This window comes from Formica exsecta, unplaced genomic scaffold (assembly GCF_003651465.1).
Source record: "Formica exsecta isolate Colony F162 unplaced genomic scaffold, ASM365146v1 scaffold290, whole genome shotgun sequence".
Lineage (NCBI taxonomy): Eukaryota > Metazoa > Arthropoda > Insecta > Hymenoptera > Formicidae > Formica > Formica exsecta.
This window is the reverse complement of record NW_021850162.1, coordinates 288,179-302,929: the sequence shown is the minus strand read 5'-3', so window position 1 is coordinate 302,929 and position 14,751 is coordinate 288,179. Positions and strand designations below refer to the sequence as shown.

Below are 14,751 nucleotides of genomic sequence, written 5' to 3'. Positions count from 1 at the left end.
ACTGGAAGCTGAAAGTATCCAGAAGAAGAGAAACTAGGACGATAACATATTCGCCTTTTCGCGGAGGGATGAAGCGCGTGGGAGACCGATATTTCATCGATATCCTGGCCAACGCTGTTTCATGGAATTCCATGGAGATCAGTGTAGGCGTATAATTCCGCATTTCAACTTCCACATTTCACGCTTGTCTACGGTCGGCGAATTACTCGGAACAACTGGAAATTTAGACCGCCAATAGAGAAATACACACGACTGTCAGATCGTAACCGCTGGATGCTTCCGAGAGAGAGATATAGAAAAGACAAAAAAAATATATTGCATCTATGTATAATTTATAAAAGAAAAAAAAAAATATTTTTCTTGTACAATTATCGCAAAAAGATGTGTTCGTATGAACAATAGCAAATTTGATTATTACGATAATATGAAATTTACTAGGCGTGAATGCAACTATCCGCTGTGAATCGGGTAACTCGAGAAAAAGTATCTCTGAAAGGGGCGAGAACGTGGCAAATTGTCTCGAATTCAGGGAACCCGCTGCCCATACCGTACGCTCGTTAAAGCAGATCCTCCGAAAAAGTGGCATAAATCTAATCCCGAGGTATAGTTATCGCCAGGGCGTAATCTCACAGGCGCTTCTAGGTCACTGTCTAGCGTTACGTATGCGTGGAAAAAAGTTCGCATGGTACAAAAATCCTCGGAAAATCCCTGGTCAGGATGATATAACTCTTCACGCCTCGTTAATTCATTTCATCTCGCGAATATTTAAATTAATAAGAAAAATCTTTAGAAAAACAAAGTTTTCTTTGTTTTTCTATTATTACGTTGTTATGATAATTCATTCGATATCTAAATACTATGTAAGCATTATTCTAAATACTCATACTAATAACTCACATTTGTATTAATACTTCTAAAACATTTTATCATGTTAGAATATGTTCATTATGTAAATTCGGCGAGCACAGATTCGAGTTAAATAAATAAATTATATCGATGTAGAAATACGCCGCTCGGTAAAAACTAATTATCTATTTCATGTCCCCGTTACATTTCAACAGAGATGAGGCGTTATTCCTGAAAGGTGCGGTTAAATCGAAATAATATTCCGTATAAACGAGATACAAACAGATATAAACGCCCACTTTCGCCGAACCGAATGCATTTCATCGAATTGAAGACAGGGCAGTTGGCCAATATCCACGAATTTATATGTCTTTTTTCCATTTCAATTGATCGCTTCATTTGATATATGACCTACATAGAGAGTACACCAATTTTAATTACAGCCTATAGAATATTTCCAAACATATTATACATATTGCACATAACATATATTAAACATGACGTTTATTATCGCAATAATAATGTCGATAATACCTGTATATGACTCGCTCAAATTACCTATCGGCAAATTCTGTAATTAATTTCTCCGTCATTGATATTATTAATTACCTATAAGCGGGTGAAAAGAAAACAATTTAGCGTAAATTTTTAGATCCATTTCCAATGGTTTGTTATTGTTACGATTATATTCGCCTTTCCACATGAATGAAAATCGATCAGCGAAATTTTTTCCAATGCATTTCGCCCTCAATATCGCAATATTGTATCGACACATAAAGTGAACTATTATAATCCGAATTCCCAAGGCGAGCGCGTTATTCGAGAAAATGTTTTCGCATGAGCATAACTCATGGAGAAACATGAGCCGCGAATTGAAACAAACGGCACGTCATAAAGAAAAGAATCATTCGACCTATGGTCGTGCTGCTGGGAATCTACGATCGTCCATCAATCTTCTTCCCACTTCCAATACCGCTGAATTACGTTTAATTTCGTGCAGCACCGAAACTGGGCTGCTCCAGTTTATTATGGCGCAAAGATATTCCATTTCATTCGGTTTAGAAGGCAGCTTGAGTATTCCGGCACGCTAGTATCAGCCCTCGCGTGCATATCATGAGTAAGTTTCATTTTTTTCGGTCCATCAACCGTGTGGTGCCACCTCTTCGTTGCCTGATTGTGATTATCTATGTTGTCAAATGTAAATCATTCGGTGACAAAAAGTTGAAATATATGCAGATGTGCACGCAAAGTGCTTCTATCCATTAAACATATAGAAGAAGAAAAAATTATATTAGTATGTTGTATGTATTGAATTAAATGCGATTTAATTTTTCAAAAAAAAAAAAAAAACATTAAATAATAGAATTAATTTTTAAATAGATATCTACTTTTTGCGTGTTTGATGTTTTTGAAGAGGAACTTGCAAAGTTTGACACTCGCGGCAAAATAAAACAATCGATACTACTATAACTTTATGGTAAAAATATAAATATATAAAAAGACTTGTTGTTGCTATAAGTTATTACGTAGAAAATTGTATTTTAAGATATGCTTTGTCACTCTCCTGTCTTTTCTAAAGATAAAAAGCGCATTAACGCTAAATGTCTCATTTATGTGAAATGTTTTAAATCCTTTATAAAGAAAGTTTTATATTTTGCTCTTATCGTGTTTCATAATTTTTATTTCTCTTTCTTTCTCAATTTCTTTAAAAGGATATTTATTATATTATTATTTGATATACAATGTCTTGTTACATTATTATTTAATATATTTACTATATATATTGCTAACTATTAAAATTTTAACACTCATGTTACACACACGCAGATTTAAATTTATTAAATATATATATATATATATATATATATTTAATAAATTTAAATCTGCGTGTGTGTAATTCATTGATTAATTGCAACTTTTATGTACGTAAAGATTAATGCAATATCGAGAAGTTCTGCTCACGAAACTTGGATTACATTTATCCCGCAACGCTAAGTAAAGGATGACATTAAACTCTGAAATATCGTCGACGCGCGTTTATAAGCATTATCTAATAAATTAATTAGAGCTAATGTCGTCTTGAGCCCGGTATTCTAATGCGGTTTACCGGCTCAAACTCGAGTTAAAATGTAGTATAGCTGCGACTTTTACCCACCGCATATTCGCGGCGTAATCTAATTCAATTACAGCACGGACGTACCATGGCTCGGACTCAAATTATCCGAATATTTTCTTTCGATTGCTTTTCGCTTTACATCATCGAATGCGTGAAAAATAAATCCGGATGCGTTGTGAGTGATTCGTATTTGATGCGAATAAAATGTTTCCGGCATTACACATGGTTGCTGATCGAAAAATGATGTACAATATTGCAGTACCGTGCACGCTAAATTAAACAAAATTGCTGCGGTAAAGAATGTATTCGAAGATTCCGCCATTCCAACATGGAATGTGCTCAAACGACCCGACAGGATGCATTCGCGTGCAGCATCCGACACCGGACACGCAAAAGCTCGAGCTACGTGCATGTTGTTTCGTGATCTGCACAAGGTAGATAGAAATAGAAAGAGATAGAGGAAGAACATATTTATTGTATTGTGTACTGTGAACTCTCTTTAAACATGCAACAAAAAAAATAATCCCAATTTTTTTCACAAAAATATATTGCAAGCTACAATGTATGTAGCAACGATATTTAACATATAAAAATAAAAACAATATATAAAACAGGAAGAGAGATAAACATGAAAAAAATATTTAAAAAAAAGCAATAATAAAAATGTAGTTGATTTACAAAACAATTTGCCAAGCAAAATCTATTGAAGTATAAGGTTAAAATAATAATAAATCTAGAAGCAAATATGTTGCAAACATTTTTTCATAAAAATGAATTTTATTTTTGAACAATGAGATTAAATCAAATCGTCTACCTACAGGAAAAGGAAAAGATTAGTAGAATGTTGAAAGGTTCAGGTATATATATATATATATATATATATACTGTGAGATAAGAGCGCATTTATTATCCGAATGCAGCAACGTTATTACTTTGAGAAGTGTTATCAATGTTTCCGGTTCGAATTAAAATTAAACTGATTAAAATCGAGCTTTCAGAAATTGACTATCGCGAAAATCTTCGCTCTTTAGACTCCGTGAGTACATTATTTTCTACGTTATAACACTGATTTAACTGTGTATTACAATGTATTAATATTATTATGGCTCCTATACGAATTTTCGAATTTAAAATATCTCTTGGTGAGAAAATTAATGAAGCTAAAGAAAATGCATGATGTATTATGTTCATCCTGTGTACACATCGGTTTATTATGATAAGATGGCAATTTGCTAGAAGAAAAGGAAGGAAGTAATTAAATTGTTGACAATTTGAAGAATAACAATTTATACAGTAATGCATCATCATGTTGAGGTACATATTGCTATAGGAATTTATGTGTCATAAAGTTAATATCGTGCATCGTATAAGACATTAACTGTCTACGCGTCAAGTTTATATTAAGACAAAATCTCTCGATGATCGTGTCTAATTACTCCTCAAAGTATGATGTTTTTCATAATTTTCCATATTATAATCATGCAATAAAGGGCCAATTGTCTGAACAATATCATCATTCATAGATTATTCTTGGTACGTAATTCAACGCGTATACGCAATATTGCGTATATTCAGATGCATATTTTTATTCTCCGGATATATCTTTTTGCACATTTAAGAATTAATCGACGTACAACACATATCTCATTATATTATTGCATTACTAAATAAATAATAAAATAAAGATGATATATAGCAAAGAAAATAATGTATTAAATAAATTTTAATAATAGAAGAAATTGATAGAAAAACATATACATAACTATAAATATCCAGACATACTTATTGTTAGATTCACGTTCATCCTTATGTATGATTTCGTTATCGTCATATTGTGTAATTTTGCATTATCCACTGCTATTCTGTTATATAGATCGTAGAAAAGTTGAAATGTTTTACATCAAAATGAACTGCCAGTGCATAACTTTGCCGTGTGCATATCTGATTGAAAATTCCAAAGTTGCGAAATTAACGCTACGAGTTTGTCTAACAATCACAATTTACGGCATCGCAGTCCACAAAGTTGCTGATGTCCATCGAAAATGTCCGCTACATTCCTATTCTCATCGCATATTCGACAACAGTATTGATAACGGAAAATAATCTCATTTTGTCCCAATTTAGTTTCAATCTCACTTATAAAAGCGTATTTAATTATAGATTAGTATCCGCATTTAATTCAATCTCTGATTTGCATTTCATTTTTATGATATCCTATTTCAAGATTCGAGCATTATTTAATATACTCGTACTTTTTCCATTTTTATTTATCGCGTTTATATATCGCATTACTTACAACTGTAAATTTTTGTCAAATATCGATTATTATAATCAAATGTCAGAATATAATTCTCAAATCGTCGGTCATCTGTAGAAAGTGGTAATTTGAGCATTCGATAGAAACATTACTAGAAATATTTCCTTTAACAGCATAAAACGCGGAAAAGTTCATTTTGCATTTCCACCTAATCTACTCGAGAGAAATCGCCTCGTGTTTTCAATTGCCCCATGAATCTCCCGTTACCTCCCCCGCAGAATAGTGAAAAATTACCCTCATTCTTATTCACGAGCGCTACTTTGTAGACTAATGATTCCGTAACCGGTTAGGCGGATCAAAAACGTCGAAATAAACTTGTGTACTTGGTAAGCGTAATAAAATGTAAATTCGTACAATTCGTTTGCAATTGGCATCAGTGCTTACAGAATTAACTCTCTTTTTTCTTTGTAGATTGGAACTATTATTAATATCGTTTATTTTCTCTAGTTAAACAATATATATATATATATACATTTTTTTACCAACTTTTATCAAATTTGATTATATGAAAAAAGTTGCGTATTTTGCGAAGAATATATTAATATAAAAAATATACTATCACAAAAAATATATCAAGATAAAAATTATGAGACTGTTCCCCTCCCTACATAAGAATCATCTATCTATTGCATAAAGAATATAGATTAAAAAAATATCTTTGCGATATTCTAGCTTTAGAGATTTACTATAAGGGCGAAAGTTGGATAAGATTCTGAAAGTTATTTTAACCGCGCGCGAGATTGCAAAGTCAATCCTTATAATCCCCATTGGCTCAAGACATTTCAAAATGAGAGTATAAAGTAACTATCGCGTATGAGTTAAAATAAAATGAGAAGAAATTTTGAATTGCTATCACGTTCTCCCTTAAATTTGTATGAATCAGACTTCGTTTATTAATTAGCACAGTATCCATTGTGGAATAAAATGTAAAGTATTTATTTCCATAATTTATATATAATAGATTTATTCTAACATATACTTTTCTTTTTTTCAGATTCTACTGGGACCTCTGCATGCTCCTCCTACTGGTAGCTAATCTGATAATTCTGCCAGTCGCCATTAGTTTTTTCAATGACGACCTAAGCACTAGATGGATAGCCTTCAACTGCCTTTCCGACACGATATTCCTTATAGACATCGTCGTCAACTTCAGGACGGGTGAGTCGAATCATTCGATCAATCAATTTGTTATGAAATTTTTGTATTTTGTTTTTCTTTTATAATAAATTCTCAGCATTTAATCAGAATTTGCGATAAGACTATTAAATTTGTTTTAAACATACGCTGCTTAGAAATTTGAACTAATCTTTCAAACCAATAGGATTTGCATAAAGTACAGCTGCGTCGTAACAAAGACTTTGTATCTCTAATAATAATTAGTAATTTTTAAATTCTATAATATTCAACATTTTTCTTCATATTATCTCTACACAGATTTAGCATAAATTCGTATTTACGTATTGACACCCAGAACATTCACGCATGCATCTCTCTACGAAAAATTTTTTTATTACGCACACGCATTATTTTATAATAATATTTAAAAATATTTAAAATCTATTATCCTGGCAAAAATTGTCGTACTTTTTTCTTACTACGTATTATTTTATAATAATATTAAAAAATATTTAAAATCAATTATCCTGGCAAAAATTGGCGTACTTTTTTTCTTACTATGTATTATTTGATATGTATAACTGCGTTTAGATTGTACATTTTCGCGATCACGAAATTATCTTGCCAACGATATTACATAGTGTTTTCCTTTTTTAAAGATAAAATTCAATGAAATTTTTTTTTCTTCAGAACTTCCCAAACTTTTCTCTATCTAAGATTTTGAAGGTTTACTATACTTTTAATTTTTACTCTCCTTATTCGTCCTTACTATATCTCGACGTAAAAGGCACCGGCGAAAAAATCTCAAACAAAAACAGACATGTGGGATGGATCATCTGCTTAGGCCTCGTCGGCCCCGACATGCACAATGACGGTATTGTTGTGCAAGGTAGAACACACTCAGCTCCTTGACATTTCATTATTACCTCGGGATTAATTTGAAACGTGTTTGAGGCGGTTCCACAAACGTGGAATTGGGTCACGAGCCGGAGCCGATGAAAATCATTGTATTATATTGCGTTGTGTCGATTCGACACGATTAAAAATTTCTGTGTCGTTTTATTATTTCCAGCGCATGTTTTATAACACAATACGTAATAATTATTTCTTTCTTTGTGTATACTAATGGATTCGCCTTTGGTATCTCCAACTCCAGTTATTAAATTACACATTACATATGGATAATGAGTGCATCAATTGCGACATTTCGAATCGGTGGCAAGTCGCCAGAGCGTAAGGCAATAGTATTAGCGTTTTTCCAATCTAGCGATTGAAGTTTTGCAGATTTCGGAAAATCATCGATGATGAAAAATACGTGAAGTAATAATTATTTCGTTGCAGGTATAATGCAGCAGGATAATGCCGAACAAGTGATACTGGATCCGAAGTTAATCGCGAAACACTACCTCAGGACTTGGTTCTTTCTCGACCTCATCTCCTCCATACCACTAGATTACATTTTCCTCATATTTAATCAAGTAAGTATATCCTGTGTATCGTATAGCTCATTAACGCAACTTTACGTTAAAAGCCATTGTTATAAGTTATAAGTTATCATCTCATTTTATTTAGAAAAAAAAATTATTAAAGCACAATTTTCTCCAATTTGTCTAACTATAAAATATTGTAAGAAATATTAAGGTATATTATATTAAGACAGTAATCGCGTTTAATTTTGTAAATTTGACAAAATCAAGCAAATAAAATAATATTATTATGCAAAATATTAGAAAAATATGACAGTAAAAGAATATACGTGATAAAATATTTAAAACTTTTATTTATTCAGTATAATATTTCTCCAGTATCGTGAATATCTTATATATATTTAGTTATTTGAATTGAAAGAGAAAAGATCAATCAAATATCATAAAACAAATTCGCAAGTTCCAGGACTTCAGCGAGTCCTTCCAGATCCTGCATGCTGGACGTGCTCTCAGGATTCTCAGGCTTGCAAAACTGCTATCACTCGTTAGGTTACTACGTTTGTCAAGACTGGTGCGGTATGTCTCGCAATGGGAAGAGGTCTATGTGAGTGTTTTGCTATTTATTATACAGCATTGTTCTCATTTTGTATATCATATACGATACGTGTAGCTCGTGTAATTTACGTATAAAAAAAGAGAAGCGTTTGGTGACCTTTAATGGTTCAGGAAGCTGACAAACGATCTTCCTCCTACGAAACTGTTACTTTTCCTGCCGACAATGAGATCTAACGAGAGTTAATTAATGTCGATTGTCAGTTTTTTGGATCAGTCAATTGCAGAAATCGCCTTCCGCATTTACGCGAGATATTAAATAATTATGTCTATGCCTGATACATGGTCGCTGTAGAAAATTGGAGGAGATAAAAAGAGGGAACAACAGTCAACCTTTTATACTTTATCTTGACATGAAGATTCTATACTTAATCACAGGTGACTTGTTGAATGACAAGTAAAGTTCTCACGTCAGTGGTGGATTCTGTCCGCAGCCAATCTCTCATATAAAGTTTTCTTCCGAATTGACGAACATTAACAAAAATATCATTTTCTCCGTATACAAGGAATCTCCGTTTATCGTCATAAGAATTTCATCAAGTTCACTATCAAATATATATATACACATATGTATAAATATTTTCTAGGTATATGCGCAGTGAAAGTAGGATACGCTTCTTGACAAAATAACTTTTTCAGCAGCTTTGTCATAAAAGTCCACCACTGCGGAGAATCTTTTCGAACTGGGCTCTCAGATTATTAGATTATGTTTCGCTTTCCGTTGCTGAACATATAATGAATGTCCCCACGGCTCTACTCTAGTATATCCCATGATACCTCGAAACTTCCACTTTACATGAAAGTCTCCAATCCCTCCATCTGTCTTTCTCTTCCACGATAATAATAATTGTAAATTAGAGTCAGTCGTTTTCTCTCTCTCTCCCTCTCTCTCTCTTTCTCTCTCTCTCTCTTGCTCAATCATATCGCACTGAGAGGAGCATAAACAGATATATATATATAATAGCCATAATAATAAATAATATAAATAAATAGTCCGCGAATAAAAGCAGAGAGATAGCGTGACGAAATGGCAATAGAGGGAAAAAAGTACGCGTGCACGCGATTGCGTGTTCTGCGGAATCATCGCTAGTACACCATAAAACTCGATGGAAAATCTCGTGACACCCACACATACACATACGACATTTTATTATATTTTTCATTGTCGTTTCGATCATTGTTGCTATTCGCTACTCATATTTTACTCGTTTACTTTTTTGCTCTCGTTTTCTAATGCACATGTCGATTTTGCGCACGTAATATAATGGTACTGCGATCCGTCGACGGGTAAGTAATTGTTCCAAGCAAATGTACATATCACTCGATATTCGATGCAACGCGTAAACTTACTGTCCGCCTTGTCAAGAGTCATTTTAAAAAAGATAAAGGAAAGAACAGAAAATGAATACGGAAAAGAAAAATATCCAAAGATTAGATTGATTTCTATTATAAATTCCCTTAAAAAATTCGCGCCTCTTTCTCATAAGCTTCGAATATATCTTGTTTCTTCAAATAGACGTTAATTCAATCAAAGATTACAATGTAATTATTACATTTATAGAATAGAAAAAAAAAAACATTTATACGTTTATTAAAATACATAATTTATAAATTTATACGTCCTTACATTAATAAGAAGATGAGTTAAAAAACGAGATAAAATCTACGACTTTATGTGCACGATGTACATATATCTTGCCAGGTCAATTATACAGCGAATGAGCTGCAAGTTCATTAATGGTTTTGCGTGGGTAATTGGGTTGAGAAATTATCTTGCTATCTTTCGGTGCTTCAGCACGTCGGCGATTGTGTTTACGTGGGATAACGTTTTGTGTTACATTATTTGTGCTCGTGCTGTTAGCGTAAAACCGTGCAGCGAAAACCAACGAATCAATCAGGCTTTTCGTCCAATCAAAAAAGCAGTCTGTCATTCGCTGAAAATCTTGTTACGCTTGCCTTGAAACGTACTATTGCCTCCCTCTGCTTTTTCCTATCTGTTCTATTCTGTTGTACAAACCAGATATGCTTTAAAAAAATGTATGCAATGAGGGAAAGCTGCGTTCTAAGTGCAATAGATTCGCGATTTAAAGCGCGGATATCGTTCGAACAAATTACCGTTCATCGAATAAAAGTGAAGAAATACGCGAAAGGGATAACAATGCTGTTAAAAAACAGTATTGATAATCATTGTCCTATATTCCCTTTCCTTGTCGAATTCACGAGATAAATGATTTCCCCATTAAAATATAAGGATAAAATTCCTTTTTTAATAAACAAAATTAAATCAATTCTTGTTTTATCTCTTCGATTTCAAACTTTAATAAAAAAGAATTTTACGAGCCCATAATTTCGAAAATGTGACGATGAGAATAGTCATATGCGATTTACGCCGCTTTCATATAGATATTTCAAAGATAAATAAAAATATGAACTCATTTAGATTGAAACTAATCAAATTATTATTATTAGTTATCATTGCCCTTATCACACTAGATTTTCAGAACGCAAAAAATAAATTTCGACAAATGTGTGATATATCGCATCGATGAAACGCAAAAAAATACACAGTTATATAATTTATAAATTATTTCATATTATTCATTACATATCATTATTATTATATCAAACCCCACAAAATTTATTATTATTTCTTCCATTAGAACGCGAATAGATCATAATACATGGAGTACTATGTAATATTTATATTAAAATTTAGTTTTAATTTGAGTTATTGACTAAGCCATTGCATTTTTTTATAAATTTTGCCACAAAATATAAACTTGTTATAAAAATACTATAAGTGCTAAAATTAATTTCCTAGAAGATATATCGTTTATGGAAAAATATACTACGTAGAAAACATAGCACTTGCAATTTTTCATTTCAAATTCTCAAATGTTTTATCAGACAACTGTGTGTGAATATTGAATCATAACGGGGCGATTTTCTTTCATAACACGCACATTATGTTTGTCTCTTTATCTTGATAATTCTCTTTGATAATTTTAATGGGAGCACAGAGCCGTTAACATGAAAATAGCGCAAAATCGCTATACCAGGTGGACATAAAAATCGTTAATAAATACAAACAAAATCACAGGTGGCGCATGATTATTACATCGTTCTATATTCATAACACCATATCTCGCGAATTTTATCATCTCATCGAAAATAGATTCTCTCACTCTCTTTCTTTGTAATCAAGTGTCATGAAACAATAACGAACTCTTCCTATCTTTTCTATATGCTACATGTTTTTTCATACTGTGAATACACATACAATGCAACTCACTTAACACATACATACACACACATACAAGAGAATCTTGTATTTTACTCCCCCAACACACATAGACATAAAGAAAACAATATTTACAACAAATCGACTACTAGGCGTACTGCGAGAACACGTTTCCGAATGGGTTTGCAGATCCCCCTTTATCAACAGCCGGAGAGGCACTACGAGCGTCGGGCGACACCGCCCCAACCAGACCGAACCAGCAAGGTGTGCCTGCCTAGTAACCCTGAAACCAAGGCCAATTGCCCTTTCTTGATTCAAGCGTTCGTTAACACAAAACCTCAATGTGTTTCTACGTATATCTATATACGCTAGATCATTATTATTACTCATTGCTATTGTTTCTTTCGTTGTTATTACTCATTGATTACAATTATTCTGATTATCATTGTCATATTCGTTTTGTGGTCATATTCTCGTTGAGTTTTCTAGATAACGTGCATAGTCTTGTCGTGTAATTTACAGTCTTCGATACGAGGAATTTTTTACACATATAACACGCCCGACATACTTAGATCCAGTTTATGAGTTGTAGCAGAGCCGATCAAGAGCTTTAACGTTTTGTCGAGGAGTATCCGTAGAATAATATAAATCAATAAAAAAAAAAAGAGACTATGCCTATCCTTTGATTAAATTTTATAGAACTAATACTATAGATTTACAGGATAATTAATTTTTCCTTATCTTTGTCTCGCGTAACTTCCTCAAAATTTAAATACTTGAAATTTATATAAATAAAACAAAGAGTTTTTACTTTAAATGATAATCAAAATTTCTCGTAAGATAAGAATTTTATTGTAAAAATTGTTAAAATAACGATCTCAATTGAAATTATGCAAAAAGTTATAATATCGTTCTATTTCTCTCTCATGACAGATAAACATAGCTTTTCCCGAAAGATATATAACAAATTTTATCGCGTAGAATATTTTAACAAGCTCTTGATCAGTCTTGCCCTTAGTCCCGTAGTCCTGGCGATGCGACGTGTGACATGGATCACAGATTAGAAGATGCGATATTAGCTGAGAAGAATCCAGTATGTATTGATCGATGGAGAATGATGATGCTTGCAGTATTATTCTATAGTGACGATGTTTTCTATTACGTAACTATATATATAGTTGAAGTCCATGTTTCACCGAATAGCTGATTCCTCGCCAAAGTTCTTGAAAACGGTTTTTTTGGTATGAAATGCTCTTGTTTTTGTCGGGTTTTGTTGGAAAGTTCCGTTCTGTGCTAGGTACTAACATGAGTTTGGTTACGAATAGTCATTGTGAATTAATTGGTCGTGTCGAATACTAATGAATCGCGGGCTTCGATCGCGTAATCGCAGGAACGGCCGATGTTCGCGCCGATCGCCGATACGGCGATCATACACTCTATCTTTCTCGAATTTCTCGACTCTCGATTATCACCGACCCCATAAGCCGCATAACTTTATTGGCCTGATACGATATAGGTGCGCATGTATATTAACGTATGAGTCAATAGCAGTTATCGACGTTCTTTCAGTGACGGACTGCATAATCTAGATACGTGTGCATGTAACTGTACTGATAGTATTATATATATATATAACGGACGCACCATTTCTTGACAATGGTAGCGCATAAGGTTACGGTGATGATTAAGAAACGAGAATTCGTTTGTCGCAAGTCTTATTATTATTGAAGAATTTATCCAATTAATATGCGATTATAAAAATTAAAATGCGAAATGTCTAAAAAAAATCTTGTACAATGTAAATAATTGTACAATGAAAATAATAATACGAGTATACGTGGAAAAATTTCTACGAGGTATTCGACGCGAACCGCTCTGGCGATGTGCCCGTGTTCGGTGTGTGCTCCCAATTTTATTTATTTCCCTGACATTTTACTCTTCTTCCTGTTCCTTTTCTATGATAAACTACTAACAAACCTTACCGATTATTTTCTCCCCGATTATTTTTTGTTTCATCTGATTGCTTGTTATTTCGTGTTATTTAGATATGCCTAATTTTAACCGAGAAGGAAGCGACTCCGATATTCCATTTATTTTATTTTATTTATTTTATTTCAATATTTTACTTCCATCAAGACGGAGAGTACGATTATGCAGAGTACACCGTTAATACTTTCCTCTGCCCACGTATGTATCCGTAATATTATCATGTTTAATTTGTTTGTTCTCTCCAGGAGCACGTTTATATTATAATACTGTCGGTATTTTTCAACGTTTTTTTTTTACGCTATAGACCTGATCGTTAAATCCTTTCTGGCCCCTATGACAGGAGCGAGGGAAGTACGCGGACAGCACGCGGTCATTCAACGATCTCGCTATTCGATATGTGTATATATACATACATATATATATATATACATACACATATACATATATCTATGTGTGTAGCGGATATTTCGTTTCCTCTGTTTCGCGTGCAATTGATGCTCCTCCGCGATCGCATGGCGAATTGTCAATGATGCAGTCTTGTCTTGATTCTATTGTGTAACGAGAGGAAAATTTTCGACGAGAGAGATGCTGTCTTTTTGATGCGTGTTGGTTTCTAGAAAGCGGAGCGTAACATTTTCCAGAATATATATGTGTGTGTATATATGTATACATATATGTATGTGTATATATATATATATATGTATGTCAACGTATATATTATCATTTGTACGTGTAGTCTTTCGTCTTTCGCGAAAAGAGACCGGAAATACGCAGGAGACAGTTGATTAATCGCAGACCCGATCTCGAAAGAAATGATCCTCATTTTCTACTTCTTCTTTTTGTAGTAATTCTCGTATTTTTCATTGAACGGAACTTATCACGCAAAATTAAGCAGATTTGGATAAATGTATCAATTTGGAGAATTGTAAAGTTATGACTTTCCTGAAACTGTCATTTATCTTAAATTAATATTAAAATTTTAAAAAGATATAAAAATAAGGCTCTTACACGATTAAAATCAAGTAAACTCCGAATAAAAAGGCAAAAGAGCCACGCGCAGTTTTTTGGGCGCAAAGGTATATAATTT

General features: G+C 33.0%; 1 protein-coding gene across 9 annotated transcripts in view; it reads left to right on the top strand.

The window, feature by feature from the left end:
- The window catches only part of LOC115237309 (potassium/sodium hyperpolarization-activated cyclic nucleotide-gated channel 2), a 116,772-nt gene that overhangs the window by 86,732 nt on the left and 15,289 nt on the right, over window positions 1-14,751 (top strand). For 5 of the 9 annotated variants that reach the window (XM_029810269.1, XM_029810268.1, XM_029810275.1 and 2 more), the window contains 4 exons: window positions 6,274-6,437; window positions 7,737-7,873; window positions 8,283-8,426; window positions 11,865-11,939. In XM_029810269.1, coding sequence (XP_029666129.1) covers window positions 6,274-6,437; window positions 7,737-7,873; window positions 8,283-8,426; window positions 11,865-11,939 — 520 coding nt within the window. The remainder of the gene's footprint in view (window positions 1-6,273; window positions 6,438-7,736; window positions 7,874-8,282; window positions 8,427-11,864; window positions 11,940-14,751) is intronic. The other 4 variants (XM_029810273.1, XM_029810271.1, XM_029810272.1 and 1 more) reach the window with 1 other exon arrangement.